The sequence below is a fragment of the Copadichromis virginalis genome, linkage group LG7 (assembly GCF_057382275.1).
Source record: "Copadichromis virginalis isolate Kocher_CV1m ecotype Utaka linkage group LG7, C_Virginalis_male_GT1.1, whole genome shotgun sequence".
Taxonomy (NCBI): domain Eukaryota; kingdom Metazoa; phylum Chordata; class Actinopteri; order Cichliformes; family Cichlidae; genus Copadichromis; species Copadichromis virginalis.
Window position 1 is genome coordinate 30,336,309 of NC_140624.1, and position 22,047 is coordinate 30,358,355.

The 22,047-nt window shown below is 40.6% G+C and overlaps 1 protein-coding gene across 1 annotated transcript in view; it reads left to right on the forward strand.

Moving 5' to 3' along the window:
* The first annotated feature begins 1,403 nt into the window (after positions 1–1,403).
* Positions 1,404–22,047, forward strand: part of LOC146705311 (antigen WC1.1-like) — a 35,251-nt gene continuing 14,607 nt past the window's right edge. Inside the window, exons 1-7 of the mRNA XM_085462954.1 lie at positions 1,404–1,474; positions 7,219–7,248; positions 7,347–7,637; positions 8,260–8,565; positions 8,643–8,930; positions 11,319–11,624; positions 11,701–11,991. Coding sequence (XP_085319080.1) covers positions 1,435–1,474; positions 7,219–7,248; positions 7,347–7,637; positions 8,260–8,565; positions 8,643–8,930; positions 11,319–11,624; positions 11,701–11,991 — 1,552 coding nt within the window. The 5' untranslated portion in view covers positions 1,404–1,434. The remainder of the gene's footprint in view (positions 1,475–7,218; positions 7,249–7,346; positions 7,638–8,259; positions 8,566–8,642; positions 8,931–11,318; positions 11,625–11,700; positions 11,992–22,047) is intronic.

A 22,047-nucleotide genomic window follows, 5' to 3' on the forward strand; every position in this document is an offset into this window, starting at 1 on the left:
CTATTATCAGAACACACTTGTCACGGTTTGCCGGGGCAAGCCGTGTGAATAATAATGGATCCAAACTGCAGGCTGCTGAAGTGGAGGGTGAGTTTATTTGCAACCAAAAGGTACAACAGACAGGGTGGCGAGGAACCGAACGGTGAAAACTCTAAACTGGGAAAACTAAATAAAACACTAACCGGAATACGAACGTGACATGCAGGGAGAATGACCAGAGAATCAACACAGAAGGGTGGAAGGGAAATAACACAGGTGGGAGACACAGCTGGGAGTGATTAACATGACGAGACCAGGGAGGCAAACTGAAAACACTCACATAAGACGCAGACCTTCACAATAAAACAGGAACACACGGGGGGGAACAGGGTAAACACCAATTAGAGAACAGAACCAAAATCGCGAAGAGAAAACACAAAACGCTGGGTCAAAAGGACCCAGGATCATGACAACACTGTCTTAACATTCTCGTACATTTGTCCTGCAGTAGAGAAATAAAGATGTTATCAGATAACATGAGTTAAAATTTCTGGATTTTTTCATGAACACTGGTAATTTACAGCTCCATCTGGGCTTTTATCTTCAACAGGGAAGAGAAATTATGGAATATAAAATGTGGTGACTTTTTTCCTCTTAGAACTGCTTTTAATCCCACCTTCAGCAAACATTTGGAAAATGTCATCTAAGATTTTACATTTGTAGAAATAGTTGCTGCTACATTTGTTGCCAGCGTAATTTAGTTTTTGGTGTTGTTGATAAAATGATGTGAATTTAATGCGAATGACAGATTTCCAGCATCAGTTACTGCTGCCTGCTTCCACTGTACAGGCTGTGACTACTCTGTGGGATGTTGGTGTGGTTTTAGATGTGCTGTTGATGGACGGCATGTCTGATGGACAGAAAAAAAGACCTGATTTCAGAATGATAGATTCTGCTCATCACCTCTATACTTCTGTCCAAAAATAGGAAACAGTGAAACAAACTAAAACATAGTTTTACACATATATTAACCAGAGTCCTTCTGGGTCAAAACCTACTTGACTTTTATACATCTAAAAATAAAATGTTCAAACTATTATTCATGTCATGAGTAGATATGATTCTAACTGCTGGTCATTATAAGCATTTGAAGCTTGGCTGGTGCCATAAAGTCCGAACAGATGAGAATTTATAGCATAAAAAAAATCATGTACCTGGATACAGGATATTTGGTCTTTTACTAAACAATATGTTCAATAAGACTCTGAAGAATTCAGCCGAGGAAAAGGCTGATGTGATGGAACACAGAGTTCAAGAAAGGTCACAGTGGAGTGACCTCCAGCAGAGCTCACACAACCAACCAACCATCCATCCCACCATCCCGCCCCTTCCTGTTAGCAGAAATATACTGAGGACAGCACATGATGGTCAGAGCAGAGAGACGTACAGCTGGACATGGATCACCTATTAGTGCTGCTTCTCCTGTGGAGCTCAGGTAGGACACCTGCACACACACACAGTTCAGTTTTGAAAAACACCTTCTAGTTAGAATCCTTCAGACTTCGGACAGGTGATCCAGGTGATCCAGGTGATTGATATATGTATTTTTTGTCTGCTTATTTTGTTGGTTTTTGTTTTTTGCCCTTTATCCCCGCTGTTTTTCATTCCCTCTTTCTTTTCCCCAGTCAAGTCTGTCCCGTATCTAGCACGTAAAAATAAAATAAAATAAACAATAAAAGGTGAATCAAATAGACCATTACGGCAAGGCTGGGATGGTCCACTTGGTAAAGTAAATCCGTTGGGCATCTTTCTTCGCCTTTAGACAATAATTCTGATGGCAAAAGAACCAAACAGGACAGGCAAAAAAAAAAAAGAATCCTTCAGACTTTGTCAAATCAAAGCCATATTTTAATATATTGACAGTCACTTGTGAGTTGTTTTGTCCGACAGGTCAATATTCAGTGATGATCTCTGTGCAGCAGCACTCACTGTCGGACTTCCTCACTGATGATGATGAGTCACAGTTCCTTTACTCATGACCAAAAATAACTCAAGAAACTCTAATGTCTCTGTAAAGCTCACTCTGAATAACTAGCTGAACACACCTAAAGACTGTTTCCACCAGCTGGAGCTGATTCTAGCCTCTAACAATCAGAGAGGAGCCCAAACTTTCTGTCTTTCTGGCTGCTGTTACAACCAAATTTCCCCTTGTGGGACAATTAAAGGATTATTCTATTCTAAACTGTACTGTGTTATCCACTATATACACAGCAGACTTAACGCCTCCTCACTAACAACTCCACTTTGAATGAATGAACGAACTACGTCTACTATATTTTAGAGCCCAAAGAGGGAAGCATAGCCCCATCACGTCTAGACTTCTTATGAAAATGATGGAATTTTAAAAAAACAAGACTCACTGTAATAGAGGTTAAAGTAGAGCTCTTCCTTGCCACCATTGCAGTGTGCTGCTCAGAGGAAATCATCAGGTTGTTTGTGACCTTCTACAATAATATAGCCGTTATCCTATTAAATCAAATTGTTTTGTTTTTTTTAATTTAAAAATAGAAAGAACCTTGAGAAGACTATTGTTGTGAATTGGCCTGTTGTGGCTGTGGCTCAGGTGTTAGAACAAGTCGCCTACTAATTGGAAGGCTGGTGGTTTGATCCACATCTGCTGCAGCCTGCATGTCCTTGTTTAAAAATATGTCCTTGTTTAAAAATATGTTTAAAAATAGAGTATTAGAAAAATATATAAATCAAGAATGAAAAGAGCAAAAAGGAGAAAGAAAAAAAAAAAAAAAAAAAAAACAACCTCTTGATTCTTTTGCTTTGATGTAGTTACTTATCTAAGGTGGAAAGTTTTTTTTTTCTTTGTTTTTTTTTTGTTTGTTTGTTTGTTTGTTTGGTTTTTGCTTTGTTTTATTATTTTCTTCAAGCCCTGTGTACAGGAGCTGCATACAAAAAGATATTTTGTGAAAAGGGTTGGCGTAATAAGCAAATGCTTCAGCCAATACCTTTTGATTAGCCTTGTCTCATGCTTTCTTTCTTTATGGTAGATTTTTGTTCTGTTTTCACTGTTTGTTTGTTTGTTTTTTCACTGTTTTCACTGAGATTTGAATTTGAATGCTAATCAATAAAATCAAATCAAATCAAAATCAAATCAAATATCCTTGGCCAAGATACTAACCCCAGGTTCCTCTCTGATTGTTTCTCTCACTGTAAAATCATGAATGTTAGATAGAAAGCATTTATATAGAAAAATGTTCTTGAGTGAATGAAGCAAGTTGTACAAAAGCACTTTGAGTGCTCAGTTAGGGTAGAAAGTGGTTTAAAAGAAACAGTCTATTTACCATAAATAAAATAGAATATATATGTGTGTTATTAAACTACAGCAGGGGTGCCCAATCCGTCCTGCAGCTTTTAGATGCATCCTTGTTCCCACACACCTGAATCAAATGAATGGCTTGTTATCAGGCATTTGCCAAACATGATGGCATGCTGAAGAGATCAAACCATTTGATTCAGCTGTGTTGGAGTAGGGATGCATCTAAAAGCTGCAGGATAATAGCTCTCGAGGACCGGGATTGGGCACCCCTGAACTACAGTGATAACATGTACTTCCTGTTTTCATCAGAAACTCCTCATTTCACAATAAGGCTTTTATTGTGAAACATTTTCAAGAACATGCTCCTCATTTTGTGACAGTGGCTGTTTCACATGTTTTAGAAAACTTCCTTTGTGAAGTGAGACACACAGAGTAGCATTTATTTTACTTTCAAGGAAGTAAAAGCATACACAGTCAACGTCGAGCGCTCGAGTGCAAGTGCAAGCCTGCGAGTTTCATCCATACACTTTTTCCAGCATTATCCTGTTATAAACTGTCAGCTACATGATGTACTCATACATGATTATAATTGTGCTCTGATTAACAGATGGAAGAGCAGAAATGTGAACTGAAAACAAGATAGATAGAGAGAAACAGAGGGACATACATTTCTTCAGCTTACTGTTAAGAGTATTGCATAACTTTAATAATTTTGCTGTCAATATTTTTGTTTTTGTTCTGTTCACAAGCAGAATATTATACATGCTATCATTAGGGCTATATATATATACATACATATATATATATATATATATATATATATACATACATATATATATATATATATATATATATATATATATATATATATATATATATATATATATATAAAGTTCCTAACTTGCAGGGAAAAAAAATCTGCAAATATACAAAATTACATTCTGGATAATGAAGTCAGTGAATCAGATCAGATGCCTGCAGTCAGCATAATACCATGCCCCCATTTCTCTGTATAAGAAAACAAGTTTACCAATTGAAGAGACTTCACCCCTAACAGAAGAAAAAAGGAGAAAGTGCAACTTAATGAATTTAAATAAGAGTGTATAAATGGAAAAAGGACAGCTCCCTTAAGTGTCTCCACTTAAGTGACGGATGTTAAACACCTTTTAAAGATGAGGCTTGGGCTGAAATAACAGGGGTGATGAATATTGTTTCTAATGGGACAATTAGCCTGGCTCAGTGAAAGAAATTATTTAAAAATAAATTTGATGTTGGAAAAAAAAAAGAACCAGCCCACTGTAAGAAAAAGAAGAAAAAGGGCTGACATGTAATCATTGAACCCAAAAAAATAACTCACTTACAAAGAAACATCAATATCATCCAGCATTCTGGGATAGTGCCCAGAAATTAAACTTAGTGATTTCATCCAGTAAGAGGATGTCATTATACATATATACTGTCCTAGAATGTACCACAGGTCTTCAAACTGGCAATAGGTAAACCGTTACTTAAAAAGCCATCTCTAGACCCAGCAGTCTTAGCTAATTATAGGCCAACTCCAACCTTCCTAAAGAGTAGTTGTCAAACAGCTAACAGATCATCTGCAGAGGAATGGCTTATTTGAAGAGTTTCAGTCAGGTTTCAGAGCTCATCACAGCACAGAAACAGCTTTAGTGAAGGTTACAAATGATCTTCTTATGGCCTCAGACAGGGGACTCATCTCTGTGCTTGTCCTGCTAGACCTCAGTGCAGCGTTCGATACTGTTGACCATAATATCCTATTAGAGAGATTAGAACATGCTGTAGGTATTACAGGTACTGCACTGCAGTGGTTTCTATCATATCTATCTAATAGACTCAAATTTGCTCATGTAAATGGAGAGTCCTCTTCACACACTAAGGTCAGTTATGGTGTTCCACAGGGTTCAGTGCTAGGACCAATTCTGTTTACATTATACATGCTTCCCCTAGGCAGCATCATCAGAAGGCATAGCATAAAATTTTACTTCTATGCAGATGACACACAACTTTATCTATTCATGAAGCCAGATAACACACACCAATTAGTTAAACTGCAGGAATGTCTTAAAGACATAAAGACCTGGATGGCCGCTAACTTTCTGCTTCTTAATTCAGATAAAACTGAGGTTATTGTACTCGGCCCTGAAAATCTTAGAAATATGGCATCTAACCAGATTCTTCCTCTGGATGGCATTACCTTGGCCTCCAGTAACGCTGTGAGGAACCTTGGAGTCATTTTTGACCAGGACATGTCCTTCAACCCACATGTTAAACAAATATGTAAGACTGCGTTCTTCCATTTGCACAACATCTCTAAAATTAGAAACATCCTGTCTCAGAGTGACGCTGAAAAACTAGTTCATGCATTTATTACTTCTAGGCTGGACTACTGCAATTCATTATTATCAGGATGTCCTAAGAATTCTCTGAAAACACTTCAGTTAATCCAAAATGCTGCAGCAAGAGTACTGACAGGGACTAGAAAGAGAGAGCATATTTCTCCTGTTTTGGCTTCCCTTCATTGGCTTCCTGTTAAATCCAGAATTGAATTCAAAATCCTGCTCCTCACATACAAGGTCTTAAATAATCAGGCCCCATCTTATCTTAATGACCTTGTAGTACCATATCACTCCATTAGAGCTCTTCACTCTCACATTGCAGGCTTACTTGGTGTTCCTAGAGTATTTAGAAGTAGAATGGGAGCTATATAAATAAAATGGAATTGAATTAAATGTTTGTTTAGATACCAGAGAATATTCCATGAAAAGGTTAAAGTCTACACATTTTCAGTTAACATTTTGTGCTGTTAACTCATAATTATATATTTTATTGGTGGTCTAAGGAGCTTGGAAAGAAAAGCATCTGGACTTCTTTAAGCGTGGAGACTTAATTCAAATACATCTACTCTCTGTTTCATAAGGATAAGAGTGCAGATGTGGTGGATCATAAATTTGATTAGTTTTGAAGTTGTACATCTCTGTTCCTTACATTTCATGTCATGCCCTTATTAATGTTTTATTTGTTGCTTTGACTGTTTTCGAATAGAATATGCAGTGGGAATATAGAGGGAGATAAGTAGTGAAAGTTTTGCCTGGGTTGATTGTGCGTCGATCCATTGTTAATGCCTCAGGGCTCCAGTAGGTGGGTTCGCGCGCTTCCTCCTTCACTCAATACAGACGAGTGAGAGTGAGAGCTGCGTGTCTGTGCCTTTCTTTCACCTCTCCGCACTATTTCCCCTGTTTAAGGGCACAACACAGACATACTATATCCCAGTGTGGTTTGCCAGCTGCATTGCTCAAGAAAACCGCGCAATCATTACTCTTCAGCTGTGGATACATGTGCAATCAGTAATGATAGTTATACTGGCTGCTAATAAGGGTTAGATTGAAGGTTAGGGTCTTTCTGCAAATTCTAATATGATGCCATAAGCTGCTGATTTATTTGGATCTTTGTGTTTTTGCACTGGTTTGAGATGGCAGCAGCATAAGGCCAGCAGCCCTAACTCAATTTCCTTCGTGGCCAACCTTTGGGATCAATAAAGTTTATTGATTGATTGATTTTTTTTTATTTTATTTACTCTGTTTTTATATTTGATTCTGTCTCACTTCACCCATTTTATCACAGGTTCACTTTTTGTAATAGTAACCCTTCATGCTGAAAAATGGAACATCTTCTCCTGGTATATCATCATCATATTGTGCTTTTGACACACCGATAGTTTTGACAAAACAAGATTACTTTAAGCAATGAGGACCAGAATGGACTGATCCATGAAGTCTTTAAAAACTGCAATGTTGATTTGTGACTTCTTGTTTTACAAGTCAGACTTGGAAAACGAGTCCAGAGTCCTGCTTTAAAATGGCAACTTTTTTCTCTAATGTTCTTTTCAGGAGTCCAGGCTGAAGAAAAACATAACTCAGGTAAATGCAGAAATCAAATACTCACAGAAGCAGCAGATAACTTTACTTTTCAGAAGTCAATTAACTTCTTTACTGATGACTCTGTGCTTTCTGTTCAGAGTCTGATGATGTCAGGTTGGTGGGAGGAGCCAGTCACTGTGCAGGAACACTGGAGCTGAAACATCTGGGAGAGTGGAGAATAGTAGATGGTTATGCTTGGACCCTGAAACATGCAGATGTTGTCTGCCAACTGCTGGACTGTGGCTCTGCTGTTTCTGTAGAATGGAGATTTGAGACCACAAACACACCTGTGTGGAAAATGAAAACTGAATGTATTCAGTCTGGATCTGCTGTGAGAGATTGTGTAACATCATATTCATCTTCTGTCATCACCAATGTCACCTGTGCAGGTGAGCCTATAAGTATAAAGCGTGTCATAAGTGCAACACGTTCACATCAGCTTCTCAGGAGTCACAACAGAGAAAACTTTAGGATTCATCTGGACCAACCACCTCTCTCAAAGGTCTCTTTCAGTTTTCTGAACCACCGTGTCCCATCAGTACCTTCTTATCTGCCCTCATGACAAACAACAAAAACATGCTATCCACTAATTACAACAAATCCCATTGTACACACCCAGACTGTAGAAAGTCTTTGCTGACAAGCAGCATCTGATTGTTGTGACCTGGCTACTGTGGAGGTCTGCTCCATGTGTGTTTGAAAACACACTAAAATCAAAGATAGAGGCTATGTTTCCAGTCCAAAGTATAAATGAACACATCCAAGTAAAAAAGGAGCTACAAGGCAGATTTGAGTATAAAAAAATGGAATACGTAAAGTCATAAGAGGCTAATATCATTAAGAATAAAAGGAAGCAAGTTTTGAACATTGTCAACATGTAATGCATGTTAATGATGAAGTCTAATCAGAATTGTGCTGAGTTTGAGTCAGTGAATAGTTGTTTGCTGCCATCTTTTTTTTGTGTGTCTGCTGTCTCTGATCTCTCTGTTTGATCTTCTCTGATGTCTCCAGACTCTGTCAGGCTGCTGAATGGTTCCAGTCTGTGTTCAGGCAGACTGGAGGTGAAGTCTAATCAGAGCTGGTCCTCAGTGTGTGAAGCTGACTTTGACCAGCAGGATGCAGAGGTGGTCTGTAGGGAGCTCGGCTGTGGGCCTCCTTTGGTCCTCCAGGGGGCGCTCTATGGAGAAGTGGAGGTTCCAGTGTGGAGCAAAGAGTTCCAGTGCGGAGGCCATGAGTCTGCTCTCCTGGACTGTAGAAGCTCAGGCTCAGCTAGAAACAGCTGCTCACCTGGCAAAGCTGTTGGACTCAGCTGCTCAGGTAGAAGAGGAGCTGCAGCTTTGATATGGTTCAAACTCACTTTATTATTTTACTGATGACTCTCTGCTTTCTGTTAGAGCCTGATGATGTCAGGTTGGTGGGAGGAGCCAGTCGCTGTGCAGGTACACTGGAGCTGAAACATCTGGGAGAGTGGAGACCAATGTTTGAGTTTGGCTGGACGCTGAAAGAGGCAGCTCCTATTTGTGAACATCTGGACTGTGGTTCTGCTGTTTCTTTACAACACACCGAGTCATCATTAAAATTTAGCTGGAGGATCAAACCTGACTGTGTTCAGTCCAGATCTACTCTGAGAGAGTGCACAACATCGGGTTACTACGACCCCATCCTGAATCTTACCTGCGCAGGTAAATATATTTTTGTTGTTATTCAAATCAGATCAATTCAATTTTATTTACATACAGCCAAGTCACAACAGGAGCTATGCTTTATATTGTAAGGTAATGACCCTACAATAATACAGAGAAAGGCTCAGCAATCATATGACCCTTATAAGCAAGCACTGTGGTGACAGTGGGAAGGAAAAAAACTCCCTTTTAACAGGTGTTTTTTCTTCACTTATTATGTGTTTGCACACCCCTCTGCAGGAGATTTCTTCCTCTGAAAAGGGAGTTTTTTCCTTCCCACTGTAATAGTGCTTGTTTATAAGGGTCATATGATTGCTGAGCTTTTCTCTGTTTTCTCTATATTATTGTAGGGTGTACCTTACAACATAAACATCCTTGAGGTGACTGACATCATGATTTGGCACTGTATAAATAAAATTTAACATGTGTTAGATTGATTGGTGATTTGAAAGTAGCCATAGGTGTTATCATGCACAGGGATGCCTCTTTTAACACTGTATCCTGTTCAAGATTTAGCTTCCTTTGACCATGACTGTTGGTATAGGCTCCGCCCTCTCAGAAATCTGAACCGAATGGATGGAAGAAAGTGGAGAGACTGGTCTTCTAAATAATCACACCACTGATCATGCCTCTATGAACTATAATTTTTACAGTTACAAGTTACCAAAAAAATTCAAAGAATTTGAAAACGAACATATCAGAGGTTTAAAAGCTAATAATTTCAGTTCCTCCTCTTACAAGACATTGCCCGATTGCATATTTTCACATTACAGTTAGAGCTGGGCGATATGAGATTTTTTCATATCACGATATGTTTTTTTCATTTCAGGCGATAACGATATATATCACGATATAAGCCAAATAACTATATTTGTAAGATTTAAATGTGCCGTTGCTCACAAGTAAAATGTGACATAATCAGCAGCTTGTTTTTATTTAAATATTTATTTCCCATAATAAGTTCAACAGGGTAGATGTACTTAAGGAACATGAGACTTTTTCAGATAAATAAAGGCAAATATTGCAAACTACACAAAAGGCAGCCGCTAAAGCGTTTAAGTTTCAAAATAGAACAAACGAAACAGACTACTAAATTGTCAATTCCACTTAGAAACAAAATATTAATTCTAAAAATAAATCTTAGTTTGTTTTACAGAAGAACAGACAAAACTGGCTAACTTTTGTCAATATCAAATAAACTGAGAACTAAAAGGAAATTCTCAATCTCTCCTTGTTGTATAGCTTAGCTTTTCAAACAGTTTTAACAGTTACTTTAGTCTGACAAAAGCCGAATGACGAATTAGCGCTTCCAGTCAGAGACTGAGGCTACGTCCACACGTACACGGGTATTTTTGAAAACTGAGATTTTCCGTTTTCGTTTTAAAAAATAATCCCGTCCACACATAAAGGCAGAAATGAAGGAAAACGCTGCTATGAACATGCCAAAGCAGCAGGTGGCGCTAGATTCCTAACCGTGCAGAAATATTGGCCAATCAGAAGTCTAGAAGCCTCGGTGGGAAAAAGTAAACAAAGCTGGGGCATAGAAGCAGAACCGAGTCGTATGTGTGGAGGGACAGTAACTGTGTGTATATGTAAGCATTTAAACACTGCAGAGAGTAGAATTAACAGTAACAGTATTGTAGAAATTCATTTCACCGAAACAATAACGTGGCGCACAGTGTGACGCATGCACCAGTTTATTGTATTTCCAGACTTGCTTTCGGCACAATTTACAGTGCACGCTACTCTGTTTTTTGTCAGACTTGAAATAGCCGAAATACCTTCACACTACGGAACTTCTATGGCTCTTCTGTTCGACAATCTCTCCGGCATTGGAACCATCATCTGTTTTCTCTTCGGTAACCTTTGGTCACGCTCGGTTGATTTTTCTAGTCGGCACACTCATTTCCTCCATTACGCGCTGGCTCCATTACCCGCTGGCTGCTTCCCAAACAAACACACGTGCGGCTTGGCACTTGTGCTGTACGTAACAAGTCACGCGACGTGACGCTGCGGCTGTGATTGGTTCGGCTCTGCGCTACTTAATTTGGATTGGCTGACCTTTTTTTTTTTTTTTTTTTTTTTTAAGAGGACAAGAGCGGCGAGGTCTATCGCGATAGCTTAATTTCTCTATCGAGTAAAAGTTATATCGCGATACATATCATTATCGTTCTATCGCCCAGCTCTAATTACAGTTAAAAGTTTTTGACCTGCTTCTGAAGAAATAAAATGAGCTGAATGTAATTTTAAAGATGTGTTCTGTTGTTAATGATGAAGTCATGTTGAGTTGTGCTGAGTTTGAATCAGTGAATAGTTGTTTGCTGCCATCTTTTTCTTGTGTGTCTGCTGTCTCTGATCTCTCTGTTTGATCTTCTCTGATTTCTCCAGACTCTGTCAGGCTGCTGAATGGTTCCAGTCTGTGTTCAGGCAGACTGGAGGTGAAGTCTAACCAGAGCTGGTCCTCAGTGTGTGAAGCTGACTTTGACCAGCAGGATGCAGAGGTGGTCTGTAGGGAGCTCGGCTGTGGGCCTCCTTCGGTCCTCCAGGGGGCGCTCTATGGAGAAGTGGAGGTTCCAGTGTGGAGCAAAGAGTTGCAGTGTGGAGGCCATGAGTCTGCTCTCCTGGACTGTAGAAGCTCAGGCTCAGCTAGAAACAGCTGCTCACCTGGCAAAGCTGTTGGACTCACCTGCTCAGGTAGAAGAGGAGCTGCAGCTTTGATGTGGTCAAACTCGTTTATTATTTTACTGATGACTCTTTGCTTTCTGTTCAGAGCCTGATGATGTCAGGTTGGTGGGAGGAGCCAATAACTGTGAGGGCATGATGGAGCTGAGACATCTGGGAGAGTGGAGAACAGTGTCTGCCTTTAGCTGGACGCTGAAAGATGCAGCTTTTGTGTGTAAACATCTGGACTGTGGCTCTGCTGTTTCTGTTGACTCAAGACATGAGTCTTTAAAGAGACCTGCATGGTGGATCAAATATGATTGTGTTCACGTCAGATCTGCACTGAAGGACTGTACAGCATCAAGTTACCATACCTTCATCCTGAACATCACCTGCTCAGGTAAAATATGTATGACATAATTTAAGACGGTAATGTAGCAGGTTAACATACACAGTAGCAGGAATAGCAGCTGACTGTCTCCAGCCATCATGAAGGCTGACATTTAGAAGTACTCTGAAGGAACCTCTGACCAGTCTGAAAGGACTCTTTCAGCCTAACAGTTTTTTAGTTGCCGATTACAGCAGCTGTTTATGAAGTAATGTGCTCGAACAGCAACTATGCTAACACAAATCACAGCTAGGTCTAGAAAGGTGAACTTAGGGCATGGGCTAATATGGAAGTGGAGATTTGTGAACTGGACCAAGAAACTGAACAGACAGTAGGGCTGCCACAAACGATTATTTTGATAGTCGACTAGTCACCGATTATTTTTGCGATTAGTCGACTAATCAGATCATCATCCATTGAATGTAAAACATACAGCTTATTGCACCAGCAGCATCTGCTCTTATATAACCATCATTAGCTTACAGCTTTAAGTGTTTAAGGTCTGTGCTAACTAAAAATAAAGACAAGATGATAGTTTATTAAATTTTAATGAAATTTGCAGATTGTTTTGGTGAAGTTTAATAAACTCCTTGCTATCTAAAATATAACAGGACACCGGAGTATATTCTTGAGCATCTCACATTTCTGATAATCAGTTGTCAGCTTGACGTTTATTCAGCTGTGTAAAAACTATAACTTTAATCTCAGCCAAACCGATTTACTCAGGAACAAATAAAATACTAAAAAAAAAAAGCCAAACAATAAAATTTTTAAGTTATCTAAGTGACTTATATATGTTTAACCTGAGTAGGGAAAGACGGCCGTGGGTATGAAAACGATTTCCCGCGGTTCTCAGGGGGCTCTAGGGAGCCTTGCCGCCGGCTAGCTATCGAGCTAGTGGGTAACAGACATTGGAGCGCTTTTGAAAATATGTGGTGTCTTGATAAACTGAGCAGATATTTCAGGTTTCCACAGCTACATTCTCGCCTGAAAACATGTTAAACGTTTATTTTGTGACCCAGAAAGAATAATAAGAGTAATATTAAAACTAACTAGCTGCCGCCATTGTTGAAAATTGAGCTGGGCTTCGCTATGAATTCTGGGACAGAGCTACTTCTTCTTCTTCGGGGTTTAACGGCAGCTGGCATCCTTGTACATGCAGTGCTGCCATCTTCTGTTTCAGTCCGTTATTACACTCTTAAATACTACTACTTATTCCTGCGTCTTTTGGGATCTTACAAAGCTTCAAACGACGTGTCGACTATTAAATCAGTCGTCGACGATTTTGATAGTCGACGTAATCGTGACTAGTCGACTAATCGTGGCAGCCCTAACAGACAGTAAGACGAGGTGGGAGATACAGGAACAAATGATGAGACATCATTTGAGATGAGGCATCAGTGATGGTACAGTTGGCTGGAACTACTCAATAGAAATTAGTTCTTGTTAACATGATAGTGGCAGGTGTCTCTAATCCAGGTGTAGGCAACTCCAAGCCTCAAGAGCCGGTGTCCTGCAGGTTTTAGATATCCCCCTGGGTCATCACACCTGAATAAAAGGATTAGTTTATTAGCAGGCATCTGGAGAACTATGCGACACGTTGAGGAGGTAAATCAGCAATTTGAATCAGCTATGTTGGACCAAGGACACATCTAAAACCTGCAGGAAATCCTAACCCTAACCCTACCCTTGAGGTCTGGCGTTGCCTACCCCTGCCCTAATCCTACCCACAGATCACACTCATTATTTTACAGCAATGCAAAAAATACTGGACCAATTGTAGGTTTATAGGAGCGTTGGAGCAAAGCACAATAAAAAAAAGATCAGAGCTAGAAATCTTTAAATGACTACCATTACTAAATACAACAACAAACAAAAAGTACATCTACAGCCACTGTTACATAACGCTGAACCCTTCTTTGAATAAAACTGAATTCAGTTAACAATTCCCCTCCCTAAGTTGTTTCCTTAATTATCTAGTTTTTGTCTCTTCTTTTTAGTGAAAGAAGGACAAAGGGTTATAAATCTTAAAATTGGCATTTGTGGATTGAGCAGAGAAATCCACTTTTTTTTTCACCAACACGAAAAACAGTCATGATCAATAAATCAACATGGGTATGAGTCACAAGTTTTATCACTTCCCCTAAATGATGCAAAGAGGACAAAACTAAGGTTACATTCACATGTACACAGGTATTTTTTCTTTTAAACATGTTCCTTTCTTTGTGTTTTGGCCTTTCATTCAGTATTTTGGATGAAAGTATTTTGGACGAAACAGTATTTTGGATCAACAAAAAAGATTTTCATAACCTGGGTGAAGATTTTCAGAAACGTAGTATTTGTGTTGATGTGTGGCAGACAACAACAGAGATTTTTTTTCTCACAAAATCAGAGGCGTGCACCTGTATCTCCATTTTGTCATGCCAGACACTGCACCATACACCATGACTGGGGGCTTTTGAATGGCTAATATTTTTTTCATTATTTGTGTTTTATCACCACCTGTTGCTTGCTGTGCTCATGGCAGCACTTCATAGTGATGATGATGATGATGATGCTCCCAATCCACTGGTTTCCAAACCTTTCCAAGTGTCAACTGCTACCTTACTCAGAATAAATAAACCAGCCAGGCAACCATTTTTGATCTTTGTTACGTACAGTCATCACTACTTCTGGATGCCTTTTTTGGGTATCTGCCCCGGCCGAAAGCTGCTCCCATTCCCCTGTCAGGCCTTTCCTTAACTACAGCCTCAATTCATGTTCAAGCCATCTGGCGTTATCCACTTAAAATGCTGTCAAACCTTAAATGAGGATGTGGCCTCAGCTATTGAATTGGAGATAAATTATCTGTTGGACTACACCTCCAAACATGTCCCGTCTGGTTCCCTGTTACCCTCCCCACCGGCTGTTCATTCTCCTTTTGGTGCCCCACCTTCCTTCCCCATTTTTGATTCATTCACTTATCATTAGTTCATGGGGAAGATTGTGTGAAATCTAAAATGAGGGTGTAGGACCAGGTAGTGAAAAAGACCAAGTCTTACTTCTTGCTGTGTTGTTGCACCTGTAAACTGGAAGATGGTAAATAGACTAGTTCATGTATAGCGCTTTGCAACTCTATCTGAGCACTCAGAGCACATTACTTTACTTGCCTCATTCACACCAGCACTTTTTTCTATCTAACATCCACACACATTCATACTCTGATGGATGCATCCGATAGCAATTTGGGGTTAGTATCTTGCCCAAGGAAATTTAGTGTGCAGACTGGGATCTAACCACCAACTTTCCAGTTAGTAATGGAGTACCACCTGAGATAGAGCCACCCCGACAAGGCTGTCTGCTATGGGTAATACACTGACTAGGCAAAAGTACCTCACACAACCACACTTAAAGACAACTGAACTACCAGTCTCACATTTACACACTTATCAATTTTGATGTAACCATATTTGAAATTTGAGCGTATATGAAATCCTCTCCCCCCCTTACTTTCAAACAGGTGATAATTTCAATAACTTAATCGTCATAGATCAGTAACTGAGTCAACAGAGCTAATATGGAGCTGACTCATGGAGCAAATAATCGGCTGAATTTAGCCATTCTTCAGATAAATAGTCTAATAGCCTAAATAGACCGCAACTGCAGTTATCAATTCCAACTGAAATTATTTCAGTTTGTCCTCAATAAATTACTGTTTAACATTATTTTATAGCCCTTAGAATATTCTAGAATGTACCAGATACATTTTGATTACATCAGGTACTGAGCAAAGGCATGCTTATAACTACTTACCAGGAGATAGCCAGGGCCAACCAACATTAGCAATTAGAGCAGGGCGATATGACCAAAAATATTTATCACGATATACATCTGAAAATTTGCGATAACGATGTAGCTGACGATATAATTGACACTAGACAAAATACTTTACAACTCCTCAACTTTATTAGTTCAAAAAACCCATCAATGTATTTTCACTTAAACAAGCAGCTGTTTTTTTATGTGCATTAAAGTTATATAAAAATTTAACAGTGCAAATGCAAATTCCTTGCTGACAGTTTAACCAAAACCTAAAAAGAGGTTATACACACACAATACGGTAATATTATGTTGAAGCACAGTACGTATCACTCCTCGAGGCTCCTGCCTTACGATAGCCGTAATGCTCCGACAATCCATCAAGCTTAGCAAAGTCGTACTAAAACATTTGACAGTGCTGTGTACGACATAAAATCATTTTGAGGTCAGTAAACACAACCAGAATTCATACATAAGGCACACGGGATTATAAGGGGCACTGTGGATTTTCAGAAAAATCAAAGGATTGATTTTAAGTGTGCCGTATTTTCCAAAAAACACGGTAATAACGATGGCCCGCTAGCATGCTCTACCAAAAATAGTGCTTTGTTGTGTATCTGACAGACGAAAGCTAAACCAGTTCCACACCACTGAAGTTGCAGCATTTTTACAAACCAATTCTGGTTCATCCGTTTCATTCAACGATCCGCTTTCGCCCTTCTCATTCTCCGTCGGCGACATGCTTTTTCCGCCATGTGCATATGAAAACAAAGGCAGTGCACATGCGCGTTTTACCCTTATTCTATCACAATATTTCATTTTCTTATCGTTGCCCAACATTATACTGGTATTACCATGAATGGTATGATATGGCCTAGCCCCAGTAGCAGTTTTTGATACGGCCGACACGGGTGGTTGCCCGGGGCGGCATCGTGGTGGGGGACGCCATCACAGACATCGGCAAAAAAAAAGTTGCTCGCACTCTGCTGCTGACCCTACATCAGCCAGCGCATTTTGGAGATGGCATAGGCACCGATCGGTTTTCTATCACCCATTTGCTGGGAGCAAGGCTGGACTGGGACAAAAAATCGGCCCGGGCATTTTGACTAGAGACCGGCCCACCAGGATAAAGATTGAAAATGTGACGTCATTCAGGGGTAAAACCGCAAAGGATTCTGGGAACTTGTGGCAAGAGGTACTAGCGCACGCAGGCTTTCAATTGAACTCAGTTACACAGGATAAAAAGAAACACAAAAAATGGCAAGAAGCTGTTGTATTATTAACTGCAACAGCCGGTCGCATGACAGCCACGGGAAGCCGATCTTTTTTTTTTTTTTTAATCGGATTACGTCGTTGAAGAGAAATGTTTTAAGCCATGTTTCCGAAGTAAGAGCCGACGGATGGTCTGGATATACCAAATATAACGTCCCAGAACACTCCAGCTCACATGTTAGTCTGCTCCAAGCATTCCCACAAAGGTCAGAGTTTTGTAGTAGTTAATGCGTCATTTTTCTTAACATAATTGGTGATATAGGTTACAAGCAAGTCTGGCGCTGAACAGAAATTGTCGCGCTATGCTCCTTTGTTTATTGTGCATAAATAGTGAATTGTCTTGACACAATATTGCGTTTCACTTCTGTTATTACCATGGTACATTGACAAAAACATATACTTTTATTCACAGGATAAAACAGTTGTTTTGTATCACTAATTGTCCAGTGCGATTACAAGATACAATATTATTGTCACTGCTACATTTCTGTAATGAACCAGAAATTATTTCCACTACTAATTAATTACCGTTGAGCTCAAAGGTCCTATTAATAAACGGTTAACGAATGTGTATTTATGACGATGATTTGTGAGACTGGTAAACTTACCTTTGTTCGTACAATGGTCTTTACACGGTGCGTTTCAAGGTCCTGCACCCATCCATCGGTAAACTGTACCTGGGCTTGTTGCAGTGACCTGAAGTTACTAAACTTCATGAGTGTATGCACTCACTCCAAGAACCGTATGATTATAAATATGAGCGTGGTGAAAGTTGGGCAGCACGCTAACGTCTTTTGTCCACTCTGTGTGCTCGTAAGGGTCTGACCCTTTCACACCTTTTGATTTTTTTCCTCGTATCTTTTCTTTGTCTTTTCGTCGAGTCTGTCTTTGTACGGACCGGCATTGTTCTCCTTTTGTTTTGTACATTCCTTTTTTGTGCGGCAAAGAAAAAACAAGAAGGTATTGGAACCGGAAAATGAACGTTTTGCGGTGCTGCAAATGCTTGCATTTGATGCGGTACTTGGATTGTTTTGCCACGAGTTCCCGGCATGCAATGCGCGAAAACAAGGGGGCGGGTGCATTCGGCCTCCTCGGCTGTAATTGGTCCAGCCCAGAGTCGATCATGACCAATTGGCCAATCCAACACCTTTCATTATATATACCCTTCCTAAAAAAATAAAAAATAAAAAAAAATCCATCGGCCCATAAAAACAAAAGTTCGCCAGCGGCCCACCGGGCAAATGCCCAGTATGCCTGATGGCCAGTCCAGCTATGGCTGGGAGTAACGATGTGTTCACACCGAACGTGATAGATGCGATCAAAACGCGCCAGATTCACACCTCGACGCGTGTCCAACGCGAATTCATCGCGTGTCAAACCTGAAATGTGGGAGGAAGTTATGCCAGACGGTATCTTTGCAAGATGGCAGCTGTCGAGCTAGCACTTGAAGAGAGAGTCTCCCTTCTCTATTCACCGTGGAGAGCAGAGCAGCAGCGTAAAAGACGTCCTCGCCGTACCTGGGTCCATCAGATCCTGCAGAGGCGTGAGCAGTTTGGTGAGTTTCACCACTTGCTCCACGAGCTGCGCCTGGATGACGGCCTCTTTCAGCGATACCACCATCTTTCCCTCGCTCAGTTTGAGGACCTGCTGTCCCACGTTGGTCCCAGTATCGCCAAGACACCAACTACAGGCAGAGCGCCTGTCCATCTGCCTGCGGTTAGTAAAAGTGTTTAATACGGTAGTCCTTTATTGATACCTGTGCTAATATATGCTAAACTATTGTTTATACACTGCTAACATGGATGTGGTATGCTAACAGTGAATGCTGTTGGTGTTTACTGAAAGCAAACTGTGGTACAGAGACGACTATTTATAATATTTCTAGTGATTTATGCTGTTATCAGTGTTTGCAATGATAGCATGGCTGTGGTGTCATATCAATGTATGCTCTCGGTGTTTGCTGATATCAAACTGGTATGAGGACCACTGTGGGTTAATCTTTGTAGTGATACTCACTCCTTTTTTTTTTTATTTAGACCTGGTTTAATTCTGGGATAGTTGAATATTTGTATATAATCCCTGCAGCTGTCAGACTCTATAACAGGGGTCACCAGCCTTTCTTAAAACTGAGGCAGATAAAATTGTGAACAGTTTTTAGTTATATGGTTCTATCTAGCATATTTTATCTTGATATGCTGTCTTATCACAGCATATTTTTTTCCAAAATATTAACAATGATTTAAGCAAGGAAAGGGCTACATGTCAACACACAACTCTTTATTTCTATTAATGTCTCACTTCATTCCTACCTGATTGACATGTTTAGGAATTATGAGTGATTGGCTCACTGTAGTTGTAAAAGTTGCTACCAATCAAATTATGATACGTTAAAGTTAAAACAAAACACAACTGACTGTTTTAGATATCATCTAATATACATTTTGTAATTATCCTTATAATTACAAAATGTTTTATGTAAGATTTAAGTTTTGTGATTTAAATCTGACATCACAAAAGTATTTTGGAATTTGAATAATGTATCTTGTAACTGCAGTACACATAATACTGATTTTGAACAATTTTGTCCAGGTTCCTTGCCACCGGGGACTTCTTTAGGACCATCGCGTTCAGTTTCAGAGTCGGTGTGTCCACGGTGAGCCAGATCACCCCCCAGGTAGCAATGGCCATCTGGGACTGTCTAGTGGACGACTTCATGCACTGCAAAAAACGATTTTCAAGAAAGTAAAAAAAACCTTGTTTATGGACATTTTTTCTTCTTTTTTGCCTAAAAAGAAAATATATTCTTAACAAGCAAGTTTTGGACAAGAAAATAAAGCTTATTCTAGGAAAATATGTCTAACTTTTCCTTAAAAGGATATTTCAGCTCATCTTGAGCTTTATTTACCAGTTACAAGGCATGACAATGGTTTGGTTGAATTTCCAGAATAAAAATAAGATTATTTTTCTCATTTCAAGAGTAAGGGCATTTAAACAGCTGCTCAGTTTAAGAAATGTATTTATTGACACTAAAGTTTAATATAATTGCTGTCAAGTTTGACACAATATGCAGTATATGAACAAAGGCAGGAACTAAAAGCACATGGTAAACATGAAATACAGGCCCATTTGAAAAACAGAAACGGCACAACTCATTCACTTTAGGCCATGTCAAACAGAATAATAGATCAGCATCAGTATATCTATACTATGGCAATGCTAAAATCGCATTCAACTGTCAGAATTTATAGGAAAACAACAACTTCATTTTAAAAATTGTCACAAAACTGTCCAAAACAATAACCTGAAAATACAGTTCATGCATGTAAAGCAGTGTACCTTTTATAAAACATATGTTGAGCTCACGTGTAGTCCGATTACATCACCCAGGTAATATTTCATGACCGCACATGTCATATCTTTGTGTGTGAAACTGTAATATGGAATGGAATCTCATATCATATCATTGTTGGCTGGCTTTCCACCACTGAATCAGTCCTGGGGGGGAAGAAAGAAAAAACAAACAAACAAAAAAAACAAAACACCTGGGTCACCTGTATGGAGAAAAAAAACAGAAGAGAAAGCAAACAACAAAGAGCAACATAATTAAAAAAACGGCACCATCACAATAAACTAGCTAGCAGTAGATATCAGTAGATACTAAATAATAAACGATATTGTGCAGCACGCAAGATAGACAGCACACAATGTGCTTTGAGGCAGCAGCCAAGAAAGCTGTAGTCCGCGTCTGTGAATACCCGTGTGTACACCTGTGTGCATACCTGTGTGGATCAGCATGCTTGCATTCCAAAGGTTTCTCCATGTAACGATCTGCTAGGGAGTGTGGGGAGCCACAGCCCCGTCCTCCAGGGTATGAAGCAGACATCCAGAGGCCCCCAGAACACAAGAGACCAAGGAAGACCAACAGAGGGGCAGCTGCGCCACTGTCCCAGTAAGAGCTGAGGAGAGTCCCAGATGAGGGCTCACTCAGCAGCCGCGGAGCAGAAGCCAGGGGGAGTTGCAGTGACACGCCCGTGAGCTCCGCTGGCAGCCAGCTGTGCCTGAGTGACCAAGCCCCAGGCCGAGAGGCCGGGGGCACCCCACCTCCGAAGTGGCCCGATTGAGCCCCAGGCTCCAGGCCCCGATAAGCGGCCGCCAAGGAGTGAGCCGGTGTGTACCCGGACGCCCACCCCCAGACACAAAGAACCACCAACGCACCGACACCTGAGGGAGTCCGCCACTGGCAGGGGAAGTGGTGGTGGGTGGAGATAGGCCTCCAAACCTTGGAGGGCCTGAGATGTCCCCAGAGAGGTGGCGTCTGATACCCAACCTGACATATAGACACAGACATACAGGCACACACAGATACAAACATCCATTCCCACCCTCATGCTCTCATATGCACTTACTCCACACTCAACCAACGTGGAGACAGACATAAAGAGACGCTGTACACACGATCACACTCCCCAAGCGTACTCTACGAACCGGGTCTAGGTACCCTTGCCCCTGGAGGGGGGAACTGCACCCAGACCCAGGTGGTGTTACCCTTTTCCCTGCGGTGGGGAGAGGCAGACCGCCCCGACTCCGCAGCAGCAGGGAGGCCCCACACTCCCGACCGCAGTCGGACGGCCAACTCCTCCTAGCCCCCCCGCTCCAGCAGGCCGCAGAGAACGGGGGTGAGAGAAGACTCCAAACCTCCCTCCACCCGCTCATTGTAGTGTTGATGCATGTGTGTTCTAAGGTGCAATTAAAACCCAGGAGGGCATGGAGCTACCTGCCAGAGAGCAGCAGGTAAGCGCATACTCCCTCCTGCTAGCCCTCAATGTCTACGTGTATTCAAAATTGAGAGGTGGGCAACGACGCCAGGGGTGAGGTGTACACCCTGATGGTAATTTGGACTCCGTGTATCATGCCCACCCCCAAGATCCTATATGTATGTGTAATGAGAGTGTGAGTAATGTGAATGTCTAAGTTGAGGCAGAGGCAGCCAGAAGGAGA